This window comes from Stegastes partitus, unplaced genomic scaffold (assembly GCF_000690725.1).
Source record: "Stegastes partitus isolate 25-593 unplaced genomic scaffold, Stegastes_partitus-1.0.2 Scaffold766, whole genome shotgun sequence".
NCBI classification, from domain to species: domain Eukaryota; kingdom Metazoa; phylum Chordata; class Actinopteri; family Pomacentridae; genus Stegastes; species Stegastes partitus.
This window is the reverse complement of record NW_007578497.1, coordinates 189,422-206,362: the sequence shown is the minus strand read 5'-3', so window position 1 is coordinate 206,362 and position 16,941 is coordinate 189,422. Positions and strand designations below refer to the sequence as shown.

The 16,941-nt window shown below is 40.5% G+C and overlaps 1 protein-coding gene across 1 annotated transcript; it reads right to left on the bottom strand.

Moving 5' to 3' along the window:
* Nucleotides 1-480: 480 nt before the first annotated feature.
* LOC103364675 (RNA polymerase II elongation factor ELL-like) lies at nt 481-13,068 on the bottom strand. The gene is made up of 12 exons (XM_008291871.1): nt 12,797-13,068; nt 10,003-10,047; nt 9,761-9,882; nt 9,030-9,190; nt 7,709-8,010; nt 7,314-7,435; nt 3,443-3,932; nt 3,267-3,354; nt 3,117-3,183; nt 2,795-2,966; nt 1,724-1,768; nt 481-1,607 (listed from the first exon to the last, which is right to left on the bottom strand). The coding sequence occupies exons 1-12, from the start codon at nt 12,929-12,931 to the stop codon at nt 1,479-1,481; spliced, it is 1,878 nt and encodes a 625-aa protein (XP_008290093.1). The 5' UTR covers nt 12,932-13,068; the 3' UTR covers nt 481-1,478.
* Nucleotides 13,069-16,941: the final 3,873 nt, after the last annotated feature.

Sequence of the window (16,941 nt, the reverse complement as noted above, 5' to 3'; positions counted from 1 at the left end):
ACTTGTCTCGGATAAAGCACTGATTGACTGAGTCACATTAGGACTCTAGTTATGCAATAGCATGTACATAATACCTATTTACAGTCAAAGGTAAAAATACACAGGCTGTACCTATATTATACCCACTGACCTGACATACTAGTTGTTTATGTGGGTTGTCTTTGTTTATTTTTGTTTCAGCTGTACGTCTGTCTTGTACATCCAAATCAGTCAAGCTTCTGGAAACCTGAAGCAAGGTTCAGCTCATCAGGGAAAGAAATAACACTTTGGATCTTTTTTTTTTTTTTTTTTTAAAAAGGTCAAGAGAACATGCTTGATGATAAAAACATGCAGACGGTGTTATCAGCTCATCATCAGGTACAATATGATTTGCTGTATGCCTGATTTAGCTCATTTATACCTACTCCTTGCTTATTTTTGAACTTTTTGCTTGACTTTATAAAAGAAAACAGACAGCAAATGAGGAAAAGGACGACAAAGTCAATACAAATGGATTTATTTGGAACTCAGACAAAATCTCTTGATTTATTCATCATGCTTTCTGTAAAGTACACAGCATGCCACAAAACCTTTGTTTCTCGATTCTATACCGTCTCATCCTACATGAACAATAATCCCACAACGTTCCTCCACCTGATGATTAAAACCAGATTCAATATACACTTTGACTGACGCTCATACTGTACATTCCCTGAATACAACTTTAAGTTCACATTATGATCAACCTAACAGTCTGTTGTGACCCTGGAACACCACGTGAAGCAATAACACCAGTAGAATACTATGATTTCAGTCCAGAATTAAGGAACAATTTGAGGCACTGGCTAAACTCAGGACTCAGTCGGCCTGAACGGACGGCCAAACGAACACCGATAATCTCTCCAAACCCACAGAACACTGATGGACAGATGTCTTCTCAGGACACATCTGCATCCCAGCTGCCATCAGAAGTGACCATCACCTGTGATTATGTACAGTTTTCTCATGCTTCCACCGTAAAACGTGAACACCGACAGAACACATAAGCAAATACTCAAATTGATTTCACAAAAAAAATAAAATGTGTGACGAGAATCGGAATCTACAAAATGTTTTTGTTGTTTTTTTTAAAATAACGTTTAGCACCTCATCTCCACGTCCGTCTTCAGTTTCAAGCGTAAGAGCTTAAGGGCTTTTGTAAAAACTATTGTCACCTTGTGCCCGGATCATGTTGCTGTAGTGGTAGCCCTTCGGTCAAACCAGTTTCAAAGAAAAGGTCTCATATTAAAGGGCTTGTTTTCTTTCCCCCACCATTACTGTTGCACAGCTGGTCTCCACAAATGTCTCCCAACCTCGCTGACATTTACAGCAGCTCTCGTGAGACCGCGTTCAGCCGTAGACTCCAGCTCGACGGCATTCAGCTCAGCAGCGTGATCCTTCCCTTGCCTCGGGATGTTTACTGTACTCGATAAGTTCACTCGTCTCTCGGCGAGGTTTCTTCAGTTGGCGCTGGAACGGTCCACTTTGAGCTGCTGCTGGTCGTACTCCGATATGAGCTTCTTGATGTGGGCCAGTTTGTTGTGTAGATATTCACAACGAACCTTGTCCTGGTTGTAGTTGGGGTTGGACTGTAACGGACAAAATACAAACATCCAGATTATGTGGCAGCAAAAGAGAGGAGCGGCGTCACTATCCATGTAGCAGCAGTCTTGGAATAAGAACATTCAAGTTCTCAGAAAGTTACCTTCTTAATTTTGCGATACTCTTGAACAATTTGATTGTGAACCGTCTGCAAGAGAAAATATAGAGACAAGAATTATTTATTACGGTGCATTGTTTCAGTTAAGCTTGATAAATGACACAAAAAAAGCTTTCTAAAAACTCTAACTCCACTTTTAACGCGACTACACATCATACTTACTAATGTGTAAAACTTGAAAACCAGAAATAACAGAGTCTTAACCAAGCATGAGCATAACCTGCATCAATTGCTGTAATATGACATTTAAGGTTAACTTCGTGCATTCAACAACAGTTCTGGAGAATTCCTAAAAAAAAAAAAAAAACACCTAATTTGAATATCAAGCTGGAAGGTTCAAAGTAAAAATAAAATCAATTAAATGGATGTAAAGATTAAACACTACAGCTGCTGGAATATAAATATCTAAATAAATATATGCATAAATAAGGTTTTGCCAGAAAGGAAACTCCAAAGTTTCTTATGTAAAACAGAATATTTCTTTCTGAATAACTATACTTGTGGATGTCCATGTCCTCACAGAGTTTAAGAGTTTAATCGTGGGGAACTTTCATTTAATGTTTGCAAATATGCACTTTAGATGTCTTTAAGTTTCCCACGAAAATATTATGACGCATGACTGAAGCATTTCACCCCAAGTTGTGGCAGTTATTGAACTTTTGATGGTTGCATCCCGACTCGGTGTATCTGAAACATTTAGCAAAAATGCCAGTGTTCTGTTTGCTTTTGTTTTTTTAATCTCTGAGGTAGCTTCAGAGTCATACAGGCTGATAACAAGGAACAAAAATAAGTTGAAGTGTGAAACAAAGACTCATCATGCACAGGGGCGAAGATGAGTGTGCAGCAGGACGGGCAGACGAGCAGAAGTTTCTATGGAATTTTCCTTTAAAGGTGACATGAATTCAAGCTGCCTACAGCCTCTATAAACTTACAAGCCTACAGCGCAGGGGGTGAGTGTTGATCTAAACTTAGATTTTTATCTCTTTCAAAGCTCCCTATGACTAAGCTTTATGACGGCTATGAAATTATCCCGCTGCAGCGTTTCTTTCTATCTACCTTGTATTTAAGGGACTCGTGGTGAAGCCGCTTGAGTTGCGTGTCCAGCTCCATGAACTGCCGCGTCACGCCGTCGATGCGAGCGTGCAGGTCTCGGTACTCGCTGTATTCCTTGTTGAAGTCCTGCTTGTAGTTCTGCCTCTGGTCGAGGCTGCCAATCACCGCGTACTTTCTGTGCAGAGACAGCAAAGGGAAACTACTGGTCAGATCTCACACACGATTCCCTGATTCTGTTCTCAATGAAAATGAAGCAGATCAAGACAAGAAAACAGCCTTTAACCATCACTTATATGGAATAGAACTACAAATAAACACTACTTACGTTATGTAGTCTGGTGTGCTGCTGTCCACTTCAAACACTTTAGAGTCAAACAAAATGTCACTTGGCTCTGAAAGAAAAAAAAACCAATGTTAATCAACTGAAAAAATACTGAACAAGTGATGCTTCAGGTCATCGACTGTCAGTCCTCACCTGTACAGTCCGCCGAGACTTTGAAGTCTGGATCCTCTGACCTGTGATCTTTCCTCCTTTCTCTCTTGTCTCTCCATCGATCCTTATCCTTGATCATTAAAAACAAATCCAAATTAGCAACAGATCACACGACAAGTAAAAACTATCAAAACCAGAATAAGAAACAGTTTTCTCACGTGGTCTCTGTGTTTGTGTTTGCTCTTTTTCTTCTTGATAGCGTGTTTGCTGAGTTCAGGTACTACCAGAGGGGATGGGGGGCGATCGGAGTTAGGTTTAGCGAAAACTGCAGAGTCCTCAGTCTTCACCTGGGCAGGAGGAAGAGTTGGCTCTAACCTTTTAGCCACCTCTTCTTCCTGCTTACAAACTGCCGACAAGGTGTCAAAAAGTCTTTTAGGATCCAGCGAGTTCCTTTGTCCGTCATCGGCTGTCGCTTTTGAAGAGTCTTTGCAAGCCGCTTGTTCAGACGGCTTCGATCTCGACTTGTCGTTGGCCGTTTTGCCCGACAAGCGGGATATCCGGGGCTTCTTGTTGGCCAGGGGGTCGGTGTATTCCTCTGGCAGCGAGTGTTTTGGACGGTGGGCTGGTGAGGAGTTGGGGGTGTCTCGAAGCGGGCTGACCTGGGCCTCGGGGACAGCGAGGAGGTTCTGCTGAGGTTGAAACAGTCTCCTGCAAAGAAAGGAACGCACATTAATCACAACTAATATTTTCTACGCGTTTGTTCTTACATGCAGTGTAAGTATAACAGCTGTGGCCGCGTAGTCCTGCAGATAAACACAAGCTGACGTGGGAAGGAGGCGTCGTAGTGAACAGGTGTTGAATGTGAGACCTCAGACCAACAATAAGGGCACCAATGAAAAACTGCAGCTGTGTCACCTGCAGCCGGTGAGTGTTTACTTGCAACCCTTCCTCTTTTATTTTTTTACTGGTCAAACAGTATAAACACATAAGCAAAAAGAGTAAACCAAGCTGTTTAAAACTTTAGATTCATTAACGTATCCACCTTTTGCTTTGCACATCTTGTACATTCTCTCAACCAGCTTCATGAGCTCACCACCTGACCTGCCTTTTAGTCTTTACACACGAGGACGAGTGAGTGTGGAGGTCAGAGCTTCATCACTCTCCTTCACTTTCAAACTGACCTCACAGAGTCTGGAGGTGCATGTTAGGCCATCATTCCTCTAAACACAAACCCACTAAGCGAGTGTTGTAGTAGTTCTGCTGGTTACTTGTCAAATTCTGAATAATGTGTCAAAGGTGTCATCACCACCGCTCGTCCTCCGAGCTTCACAGTGGAAACCACACATGCAGAAACCATCCGCTCACCTTCGGCTTCTCTCTCTGTAGCAGTTTAACCACGAAGGCCTGATTCACACAGTCTGCTTGCAGCTGTATGTTTTATGTGTATCTGCTGCTGGAACGCTAACAAGGTGGCGATGTCTGAGGCCCTGCAGCAGGATCTGTATTTTCTGAGGCGGTTCTCGTGACAGTTAGTTTCATTGTTTGATGGTTTTTGCTTCTGCTTTTGAAAGAATGCATGAATTTTTTTGGACTGACTCATCTTCATGTCATGACATTTGCTGAATACCAACTCCTACTTCAGTACAACACAACTGATGTTTCTAACAAACTGGCAAACTCCAAGACTTGTGTATAAATAAATGTCTGTTAAGTCTTTATCTGTTGCTAAATGGAGTAACACAACGATGACTCTCCCTGTGGCCCACTGAAGAAAGCATTGCAATATTTATATATATACACTATCTGAAGCATTACATTCTGGAAAAAATGTAATATTAAGTTACTACAAATGCAAACTGAACATTTCCTACTGCTGCAGCTTCACATTATAAAATCATTTAAATGGTGAAACATGAGTCGACTTTTATCATGAAGCTGCCACAGGAAACATATTTATTAAAGAGCGCAACACTGACTGCTATCATTCATCAAAAATGCAACTACAACAAAAAACCTCTCTTTTTTTTTTTGCATTTTTGATAGCGGATTAGTTGGAAATATTTTCATTATTAGTGAAACAAGGAGCAGCCAAAGTGAGCTGTGAGATGAAGAGCTGCAGGCGACAAGCTGCACACCTCCAACTTCTCAGCGAGGTAACCACCTTTCACTTTCACTGTGCCCTGCTGTTCGCAGAGCTGCATAAAATTAGATCACGGTTGCTCACAGAATGATGGTTAAGGGCCAATTATTGCTTGACTTCTTTATCATAATGACAGCAGTTTGTTTTGCTGCCCCAATAATTCTTTGGCCTGTAGCATTAAACCACATTTGCTGTTAGCACCGGTAATTACAGGTGTCTCCAAATCAACCGGGACTGAAATCTTCAAGATTTCCAATTTAAGAAGACAAGAAATACCCCCAACTAATGCTTGAAAAGGTTCATCTGTTAGTTGTTAACCATCCCAGGTTGATGAAACTGGTTAAAATATTACCCATAATGCAGGCAAAGCAAACATTTTACCACTTTTTTTTCTCCTCATACAACAAAATTCCACATGTATCTACAGTTTTGATGTGTTCAATCCTGTTCCACACTGTTAACAAAAGTAAAAATAAATAAATAAACCAAAAAACCCTTGAATGAGAAGGTGAATACTTCAAAATGATTAAACATGCAGGTCTGAACTGCTGATGCTGGTCTGACAGCGTGTTTACGTGCACATAAAAACCATATGTAGATTTAAAAACAAGATTAAAAATCCGCTTTCTTCAGAAGGAAATCTATCAATCACGAAATCTATCAGGGGGAAATGGTGTACCTCTAATCTCCTGACCTAATTCTGCTGAGTTCACACGACTAGAGCTTTACAATCCTTCCAGATTTTGAAATCGGGTTGAGTCACGCACATAAGAGGAAGCTTCACGGATACGAAATCGCAGTACAGACGAATGCAATATCCAGATCGCCGGAGCTGTGTCATAACATAGCATTAAAAAAAAAAAAATCTAGTATTGTGGTGCTGCAGAGATGCTCCACCACCCAATAAGTCATATCCTCCAGAAGTAAAGAAACACTGTTGGTGGGTAAAGGCTGCAGCAAATATGGTTTTTTTTTGGTTTCCGATGGAAAAGAAGTGCAAAGATGACAAATCCCACAAAATTGCAACTCATATCACAATCTCAGTATCTGTCAAAATAACCACAATATCACTTGTTCATCCCTAATATAGACATTACAAGACTGGAAAATAATGGCACATCACACACTGCAGCATATTAGGAAAACGGACCAAAAGGAGCAACCAGGGAGCATCGATCACATATGAACACAGATGTAAACAAAAGTGGTGCAACAACTGTAACGCTACTAATATTTTCTCATGAGAACAAATAAATGAAAAACAAAAGCAGAAGTCAGGATGAGAACATGTTTAGGGAGATGTCGTCAACAAGGCTCTTTAGTGAGAACTGGAGGTGAGATTTTAATATGTGTGGCGTAAGTTAGCCTTAATGTCTGCTGTCTGTTTGCTAGCCTAACAATCATCGCCATCTCAGTTTTGTTTTGCACATATCAAACATGTTTGATAAGGTCGCCCCAGTGAGTGCAAGCTGATCGGGAGGTTTAAGACTGGATCTGTAAACCTCTCAAATAATCTGAGCCTAACATCGATCCCAGGCCAGATTTTTCCTCAGAAGGGGGTAAAATGGGATTGTAGCTCCCTGAAGCCTGGATTTATAGATGAATTTGTAAGTTCAGGTTGTTACAAAAAGCCACCTTCATACATGTATAGACACAAGCACTGATCAGCTTGTGAATAATGTGCTGAACAATGTAAAGGAGAAACACAGGTGAAAGAAATACTGTGCTAAATGGCCAAACTTTTAAAATGTTTTTTACTCTACCTCCACAGTTCTTTAGCTCAAGGAAATACTAACGCTGTGTCCTGAGAGAACCCCAGAACCTCACTCAGTTCCTGAGCAAAGTTCCCGAGGGCTGCACAGTTTCCGAAAAACTTATTTGACTAACTGCATATTGGTGACATTTCGATGATGTGAAAAAGTCAGCAGGTGCATCCTTATCTGAGTTACCTGACGAGAATGCGTTTAAGAAGCTGCTGGTCCCCTGAGGTGTAGCCGGGCCAGTCCTTCTGCAGCTCCTTGTACAGATTGTCCTTCAGAACAAACGTGTTGTCTCTGTTGAGCTGGCCGACCTGCAAATGCAAAAACAGAAGAGAACACTTATTTTCAGAGCTCAGGGTTCGGTTACCTCATTCCATTCATTCACATTCTTGTTTTGTGGTGACTTAGCATTTGATCCCCAAAACTGGGTCTAACATTCATGTGTTTAGATTTCTGCAAAATGCAAACTTGATATGAATTTAACAAGAGCACACATGCAAAACAACGATTTTCACAGCCCTGCATGCTCCAAAATTACTCCTCTTATGCACATATGCATCAGGTTAAATAAGAAGAAAACTTACCTCCGTCAGAACCGAGTCCAGCACATCTTTGTCTCCTGTTGTCAGTGTATCTTTCTGAAGCCTCAAGATCAACTCGGGCCTCTTGTACGGCCTCAGAGCCAGCAGGTGAGTGACTCTCTCCCTCAGGGGCCTCTCCTGCACCTCCTCCGCGCTCTTCCTGGTCGATGTACAGGCACCTTTCTTCAGCTTTGACGTGCCGACACCCTTCTTAATGCTGCCCAGAAGGGACGCTGACGAGGATTGTTTGGGCTTGGTCAGGCTGGCCAGCGCAGGGGTCGGGGCTCGCACGGTAACTTTCTTGCCTATAAGGAAGCAGGAAATCTCACATCAAAAGAAGCACGTCTAGAATAAAGCATGAAAACATCTTCAAAAGAGATCTTATGAGGTTCACAGGGGCCTTACTGAGGTTTCTATCATCAAAGGTAACCTCCTGCTGTAGTGCTTGTTGGTTTTTTTTTCTTAAAATGCCACTCATTAGAAAGTGACTGGGTTGTAAATGTGTGTTAATATTGCTATTTCAGGCTTGATGCGGTGAGATCAGACGCGAGAGGACAACGACTTTTCTCCCTCGACTCTTTCCGCCGGTAGAACTGCAGATTCAAGGAGGAAAGACCTCATTTCACCTCTTCAGAAACCCACATTTAGGTTAAAAAGATGCATCTCAGTGAGCAAAAGCTGCCACCTAAATTAGGAAATAACCACACGCTTGCACAAGCCTGTAGTGAGTAAGTTTTTTTTTTTTTAAGCTTCCTTTGAACCGACAGGCTCATCCACCACCCATGCTCACGAACATATCTGCACACATTAGTTTTGATGATTCTTTGTGTGCATTCAGAGAGAGAAGATGACGCCGTCTGACAAGCCCGTTTCGAAGGAAGTGGTTTTGTGGTTGGAAATAGAAACGCAGCGGTGGCACAAAAAGAAAATGGCTAAATCACTGGTTTATCATTTACATGTATGCGTGATGAGTTTGTGCAGAACACAGTCTGGGTTTGTAGATTTTCGAGACACAAAATACAGTATTACATACAGCTGTGATACACACTTAAACGTACACAATATGTCTGTGTGTGGTATACTGAAAGTTAAAACTAAAAACACACACAAAAGGACAAAACATGCAGGCAAAACAAGAGAGACTGTTACTATGTCACTGGTTACTACACATGTTGCCACAGCAACTGATGCAATATGGCTGACAGTGTTTTCTGGATATTATCAGCACAGTACAAATTTGTCTTCAGGCCAATCTTATCCCTTAGCCGGAGTTATCTGTTGTACAACCACGCAGACTCTGTGGAGTGTCTTCTATACTTCCTACCCTGGTAACGCCCTCCATGTTTGATGACAATGGCCCCTCGGCTGCGTGTCTCCTCCTCAGCTTGGGCCATGCTCTGACGAGCTTTATCGTACGAGTCATCTGTAGCGTTCACTGTCATCTTCTTCTGAATCACCCCGAGACATGACAGCTCCTCGGCAGCACTGAGAGGATGAGCACAGTCAGTGATCTGACAGAGCTTTCAGGGCTCCTTCTACACGTTATCCATTTCAAACAAAACATCGTTTCTCAGCGCAGGGTCGCTTTGCTGATGATTAGGTTTAGTTAGATGTATTATTACCAGAATGACTTCTATATTTAACAGATTATGAGGTGGATTACTCCTAAACTTGTCGCAGCTCCTGACATTTATCAAACTCACTTCTCTGCATTTCTGTGCTTTCCTAGACATGTACAGTCAGGAACCCTGGGTTTCCCCTGGCATTTAAAACAGCAGGGTGGCTTTCACACAGCAGCAGAGCGGAGACATTTTAAAATATTTAAACTCATTCAGACAGCCGGCTAATTCTATATATAGATCACAAAGTAAACATATAATCATGTCATCACTGTGGAACAAAAACATGCTTACAGCCCTCATGTTTATGCAACCCTACACTTATGACATGCACTTTTTCCCTTGAAATCTAATTTAATCAGAATAAACTCGACCTTTGCTAAAAGAAGCCTCGGTTGTTTACATGTTTTATGTGATAATGTTGTTTTTTTTTTACCCAGTGCTGAGCTGTTTGACGCAATCGAAGCTTCCATGTGGATTGTCACGGGCAACGTTAGTCACGCCAAAGGTGAAAATCCTCACTTCATCTCTGTTCTCTGAACACGGGATGGTGATTTTCTGTGAGAGAAAAGGAAAAACAGAAGTACAGAGACTGAGATTTGACCTCTAAGTTGTACAAAACATATGAGATCAAATGATGAATGACTGCACGTGAGCAGAAAGACCGGTCCTTCTTACCCCTTTATTGCCACTAAAACAGATGGTGGGATGGGAAGAGCAGCCCTGGAGAAAGAGAGAACACATGTGGTTGATTTACATGTGTTTTGGAATCCATGAACACACAGATTCACACACACGCATGATAACAGTCCAGCACAGTTTGTCTGTAAAACATTCAACACAGAGGTCGTTCTGTTACCTGCACCTCAATGTACGAGTGCTTTTGTCTCCACCTTGGCTGTGGTTTTCTGACTACTATCATTACTGATAAGGCTTTCAAACTGCATAGGCCGATACTTAGAGAAGTGGCTGATATTTAATACTAACATTGTCTTGTGTCGATGTTTTTTTTTTGCATCTGATGAAAATCTAGCATTTGAATAACAAATGAGACACCATGACGAACACTTGCAGTTTGTCTGTTCACTTAAATGGACTCATTTTAAATGTACAAAAATAACATCAACAAAATAAACATCCACAGATAATCCCCCCAAAAAAATTATTGATAAAAAATAAAGTTTTACTGCACTTTAGTCACATTTTTTTAGTGCAACAGCATTTGTCAGCAGTCTCTCACTTTTCCTCTTGCTGGATGTGCCGGTGCTGTTCAGGTTCTGCCTCCTTTTGCCAGAATGATAAACAATAAATGTTGTCTTTTCGCAGCTGTGAAGGTGAGGCTTACTAAATTGGAAGCTCAGCTCCCACCATGAAAAAATATCTGTTCGTTGCGGTAGTCAGTAACTGAGTGTCGGCCCTGTTGCCATCCACACGTCAGCTGATGTCAGACACACCAAAATGGCATTTAATACAGCGACTAGTCTTTATTGTTCTTTGTTCTGTTTCTTCATATCTGTGCATCGTGTATACAGCAGATCTGATTTTCTATTTCGATCTGCTTGTTTTTATACGACTGCGCGTGCTGAATCTTTTATGTTTTTGGGGTCGTACCTCACCTGAGATCACTTAAGTCAGGGGTGTCCAATCCTGGTCCTCGAGGGCCGCAATCTTGCATGTTCTAGATGTGTCCCTCTTCCAACACACCTGATTCAAATGATCAGCTCATCATCAAGCTCTGCAGAAGTCTGATAACGATCCTGATCATTTGAATCAGGTGTGTTGGAAGAAGGACACATCTAAAACATGCAGGATTGCGGCCCTCGAGGACCAGAGTTCGACACCCCTGACTTAAGTTATCATCGGCAGGACCGAAGACTACCAGCTTTAAAATTTTAAACGACAGAGTTGTGGATTTAGAAAGTGAGCTTATGAGATCCTCCATAGCCCACTCATGATCTCTGCTAGCGTCTAGCCAATCTTGGCAACATTAGCTTCAACTAACATAACACAAGCTCATGTCAGAGCAAGCTGCTGGTGGTGGAGGTGCATTATGGGTAATGTAGGTTTTGATTTCTGGGGTTGCTGCACTGAATTTTCCTCTTTTAACAGCCTAACATGTGTGTGACAAGGGTTTGAGTGCAATGCAAATAAATGAAAATGTCAATACCCAATCCTTTTAATAACCTAAACCCAGTGTATCAGGTTGGCGCATAAAGATCAGATCATCACATCTCTTTGTGATTTGAGTGCTTATTTTCCTCCTGACCACAGATGTGTATATAGATTTCAAACCGACTATTAATTTACATGCTTGTTCATCCAGCGTCCTTTACATAGTTTAATTAGATTTTAAAGAGAGAGCGCAGACAGAAGGTCACTACACCCTGCTGCTCCAATACTGATAAACCGAGAGTACAATTAAACAGTGTCATCTCTGGCAAGGGGGTGACTTGGCCTGTAGGAAAACGCAGAACCGACAGGCCAAAGTGACACGTTTGCAGCACGGATGGAAAGTATGCGATGGCTTGAATGGCTGCGTGACCTTTTCAGAGGGAGGCTTTGTGAAGTCCACCTGTTGATGAGTGCAGAAAGTGAGGCGGCTGGCTGCCAGTGCAGAGTGTGGCCCAGCTGCATGTGGAGGTGGTGTTGTTTTTATATACGTATAAATATATCTGTGATCAGGCCGAGCAGGTTGTGAGTAGCCATGCTCAGAGCTATATAAAGACACCCAATGCCTGCAAAGGAACAATAGCGTGTCTGCTGTAGGGTGCATCAGGTGGTTTCCCCCATCCTCTCTGTTTACCTCAACACTACGGAGACATGACAGGAGCAAGTGTGGTTTTCATCTTTCATCAGAAATGCTGTCATTTCCTCACTGAGGAGTTTCCAATCAGCATTACAAGGAATTAGTGAATTGAGGAAGTATGCATGACTGTGTTCGGCTTCCTGCAGCTTCTGTTCATTTGAACTGGGTCAAATGTGATCCAGCTTCCAAACTGGTGTCTCTTCAGTAAAAAAAAAAAAAATGATGAAAACTCTCCTAATATCCTCCTACTACTCCTAGCAGCCTTTCCTCCTCCCCTCCTCCCTCCTCACAGCCGCTTCCTTTCTTCTCCAGCACTGATTAGCATTCACGGTACTTGCCAGCAGCTTGTGGAAGACTTGGCTAGCAGCTTGTTACGGGCAGCATCGCACACAGGAGAGCGTTTCCGCGTCGCATTATGCAACATGTATATCCATTTCATAGCTAAAAGGAGGGATTGTGGGAGACAACAACAACAGGGGGACGGTGCTGCTGAACTTCGGCCGAAACGCCGAACCCGCCTTCCCCGCCTCGTCTCGCGGCTTAAACTCAAGCTAACGATGACAAAGTGCTCCAACAAAACGTGACTGCTCGTACACACACTTAGCCGGCTGTTCGCTAAGGGAACGGTGGTAAAAATTACAACAAATGAATAAATAAAGGACCCACCTTGCCGCTCTGAAAGCTACCGATAGCTCTTGCCGCGCTGTCAGTGAGTTTGACATGAAAAACGGAGACGTTGCCGCCAGCGCTCAGTCTACCGCTGGACAGCCCGTAGCTCTGCCGCTCCTTCAGCGCCGACATCCCGCCGCCGTCTGCCGGGCTTCTCTACCGTGGACCGAGCCGCTGCGACATAAACAAACGTGAACATGGAGCGGAGGAACCGGAGAGAGGAAGGACGGACTGAAGGAGCTTCAGCGGATCCGTGTGGCTGCTGCTGCTGCTGCTCCTCCGCCGCCGCGCGCTATTCTGGAGTAGATCGCATTACGTCATGACGGCTGAGCTGATTTTATTGGTCGAGAGACATAAATAAACCATTACGTAGGGCTTACGTAACCACTTCCACTTTTTCACTGCTGCTGCTGCTGCTGCTGCTGGTGGGTCTCTTCCTCACCGTGAAGGGAATCACACTGAACAGGTCACTGATGTGGATTTATTTATTGGTGACTGAATGTCTGAAGTGCACAAATAATAAAACTAAAAAGAAAAAAAAAGTTTGATCGGTGCATCTTAATTCAATTAATTCAAGTGATCATTAATTGGCAAGATTCACTTTTCTAGAAAACTATCAAAAAGAATGTCTATATATGTTGTCTAACATTTATGTTGCATTTTAAATAACATTAAAAAAGTTTTTTAAAAAATGTTATATTGATCAAAATTACTCATGAGATAAGAGTCTCTACTTGCATCTTAATTAGAAAGATCTTTAAAAAAAATTCTATTCTATTCTATTCTATTCTATTCTAATTCAATCAATTCAACTGATTATTAATTAGCAATAGCCATTTTTCTATAAAACTATCAAAAGCAATGTCTATATGTGTTGCCTAACATTTGTGTTGCAGTTTTAACAACATTAAAACTTTAAAAATAAATATTTGTATTGATCAAAATCACTCATGAGGTAAAATTCTCTCCTTGCGCTCTAAAAAACAATTAAACTGACTCATCGCACCAATTAATTAAATGCATGATTTGAAAAGTCTAATTGATAAAAACCTTTAAACCGAAAAAAAAAAAAACCCTTCCAAATATGTAGCTTTCATACAGAACGACTTTCATTTCACCAGAATGGCTCCTTTCCTCCTAAATAAGGTCATCTTTTCTTAAGAAAAAATAAAAAAATCTAACTGTGAGGGCAATTCCAAAAAAAAAAAAGTGATTTAGATCAACACTTTAGCTTGCGAGCATTGTTTTAATGGGTTGATGAGTTATTGTTGCATCAGTTTCACATTGTGTGTAATTTAAACTCAAATTTCTGCATTAGTTGATATGAAGTTACTTTTAATTTGAGGCTACTTAATTAAATTGGCTTGATAACTTCTTATTGAGTTAGGAATTTCAAGTCTCCTCCTGTGTCTTAACATGCCAGGACAGTTTCAGACAGTCAAGATCGGTAATTAAAATATCTTTGATTGTAGAGGAAAAGCTAATTCCCTGAACTCAATCAATAGTCTGTTGGTTAAACATAATTGTAGTAAAAGTTGAAAAAAAAAGTTAAAGATTTTTAAAGTAAAGTATATTATGAGATGTTAAATTGTTGAGGACAAAATACTAGAATGAACCTATATATATATATGTATAGTTTTCTGTATGTGTTTCTTGGTGCTGTACATTTTTGTGGGATTTTGCTTTTCAATTCTAAAGTCTTGTAAAGTAAAGAATATGATTATTCATGAGCTAAGACATGTTCTCTGTTATGGACACACCTTTTTTGTTGGTCACATTGTATAAATAGATTAAATATCTTATGACTTTGTACTTTGATGAAGGAAATGAGGAAGTAGAAAGCAGTTGACAGAACATTATTTATGATGTGAAAGCAAAACCAGTTTGATCAGGCAGCAGTCAGCAGCACAGATTTATCACCGTGTAATGTACTGAGGCTGGTTCAGGTTTGTGTGGTTCAGAAGAAAGTACTTTGAAAACTGTACACGAAATTTCTATTTAATTTATTCTCATTTAGAGAAAAGACTGAAGGAAATGTATCAGTGGTGCTGAAGCACATATGAATGTAGACACAGTTAAAATTAAACAGCAACAGAAGGCCACATGGATTTAAAGATTAAAAAATACCTCTAATAACTGATATTATGATGTGTTGTAACGTGGACTACAGGTTCTAGTTTTATAAACTAAAACCTCCACAGAACAAGATGAAATGAACAAACAGTAAAAGTCAAACCAGCACAAAGTGAGCTGTGTCAGATGTCTTGTATGCAAACACACATTGTAATCTACTGTACATTCATCTGTGATATCAAACAGACTCTCATCCAGATCACTTCCTGTCCTCCTCTGGGACTGAGTGGTGGCGTCCAGTTTCCACAGCCAAAGGCAGAAGACCAGATCTCAGCTGGGCACAAACAGACCTCAGAGCTCTGCTCAGGAGGCCACTTATCGCTCAGACTGGTGTTGAACTCTTTCATTAGCAAAAGTCAATAATTGAGCATTTTACTTAAATAAAAGTAGAAAAGTAAGAGCATCAAAATATACATGAAGTACCAAAAGCTGAAGTACTCAACATGAGGCATGACCGATTTCAAAATATTACACCCTGTATTATAGTGGTGGGTTATAAAGAGTTCATTAATTCAGCTTCTTCATTCAGTGCTGGGTAGTTTAATCTATCATTTAAAAGTGTATTTGTTGATTATTTATTGTTTTAACTGTCAGAATATGCAAAATAACTCTATTTAAAGATTTTAAATACATATACAAAAGTGCAATATTTGCCTCTGAAATTTAAACTACAATGTTCAAGTATCATAAAACTGTAACACTTTTAAACTGTACTGAAGCAAGGAAGCAATTTATTATATTTTGCACAAAAAATTGAGGCTGTGTTTGAGTGACAATATCACAGTTATTTAATAAAGTATTTTTTAAATAATTCATTTTATTCTGAAAACCATTTTGAAACTCCAGAAGTCTGTTCTGTGTGGATCAGACTATCTATCAAAACTTCTGTTTTTGTGGTACAACTTGTCATACGAGCTTAATAAGTTTAATAAAAGGAACTTTTCATTTTTGTCACCATATATTTCATAGTAAAAACTACACTATATGTTTTGTTTTGTACTATTGTGACATGCGACTACATGTGGTTCTGAAACATCACTAGTTTACTTCTACATTATCATTTTTTTGTTAATGTGTGCTCAAAGATGAGACTTTTCCTGGTGGCTTCAATTCATTTTTTATATTTTAACTAGTTCAAACATAGCCGTCAAATTCCACTGTACAGAAAAAAGTATCCATCTATCCATCCATCCATTATCTATACACCACTTAATCCTCACTAGGGTCATGGGGGGCTGGAGTCTATCCCAACTGATTTAGGGTGAAGGCAGGAGACACCCTGGACAGGTAACCAGTCTACATAAAAAAGTATTTTTTATGTAATATATATATGTGCATATATCAGAAAGTGTTTTAAGCATCAACCTGATATATCACAGATACCATTTTAATATCCATAGTTTGTGATAAAACAGCTACAGAAGAGCCCTTATTATTATTATTATTATTATTTACTTTCATCAGGGTACGTATGTTTCAACAAGACTGAGAAAAAGTGTATTTCATGTATTGTATGGTGAATATTCTCAGCTACTGATCAGACCACTTCATCCAGGCTGCTGCTGTCCTCAATAAGACTGAGCACCACTGCAGCTGCCAGATGTTTGCACAGGCTTCTCTCACTTTATGTTCCAGCTTTAAAACGCATTTATTTAGGATGTTTGATGCTATGAAACATTCACATAGAGGGTCACAACGACACAGAGAGAAGCAGGGCTCAGTTTTTGTGCTCTCTCTTTCATATCGTTCACTGTGTTTGGTTTGTGTAGGCTCACGTCTCTTTGTCGCTGATACAATCAGAGTTGTGTCTTCATGTTTTGATGATTGCACAACTCAAGCAAGATTCGGAAGTCTGCAGGTTTTCATTCACACACACAGAAGTGGAACCTGAAGCAACCTGGAACTTCAATTAATATTGTATACAGAAGCAAAAATGTACCCGGAGTATTAATAAAAGTCTGTTTTCTGACCAAACTCACCGATGAGGGCTTTTAACGGTCACTGTAAAT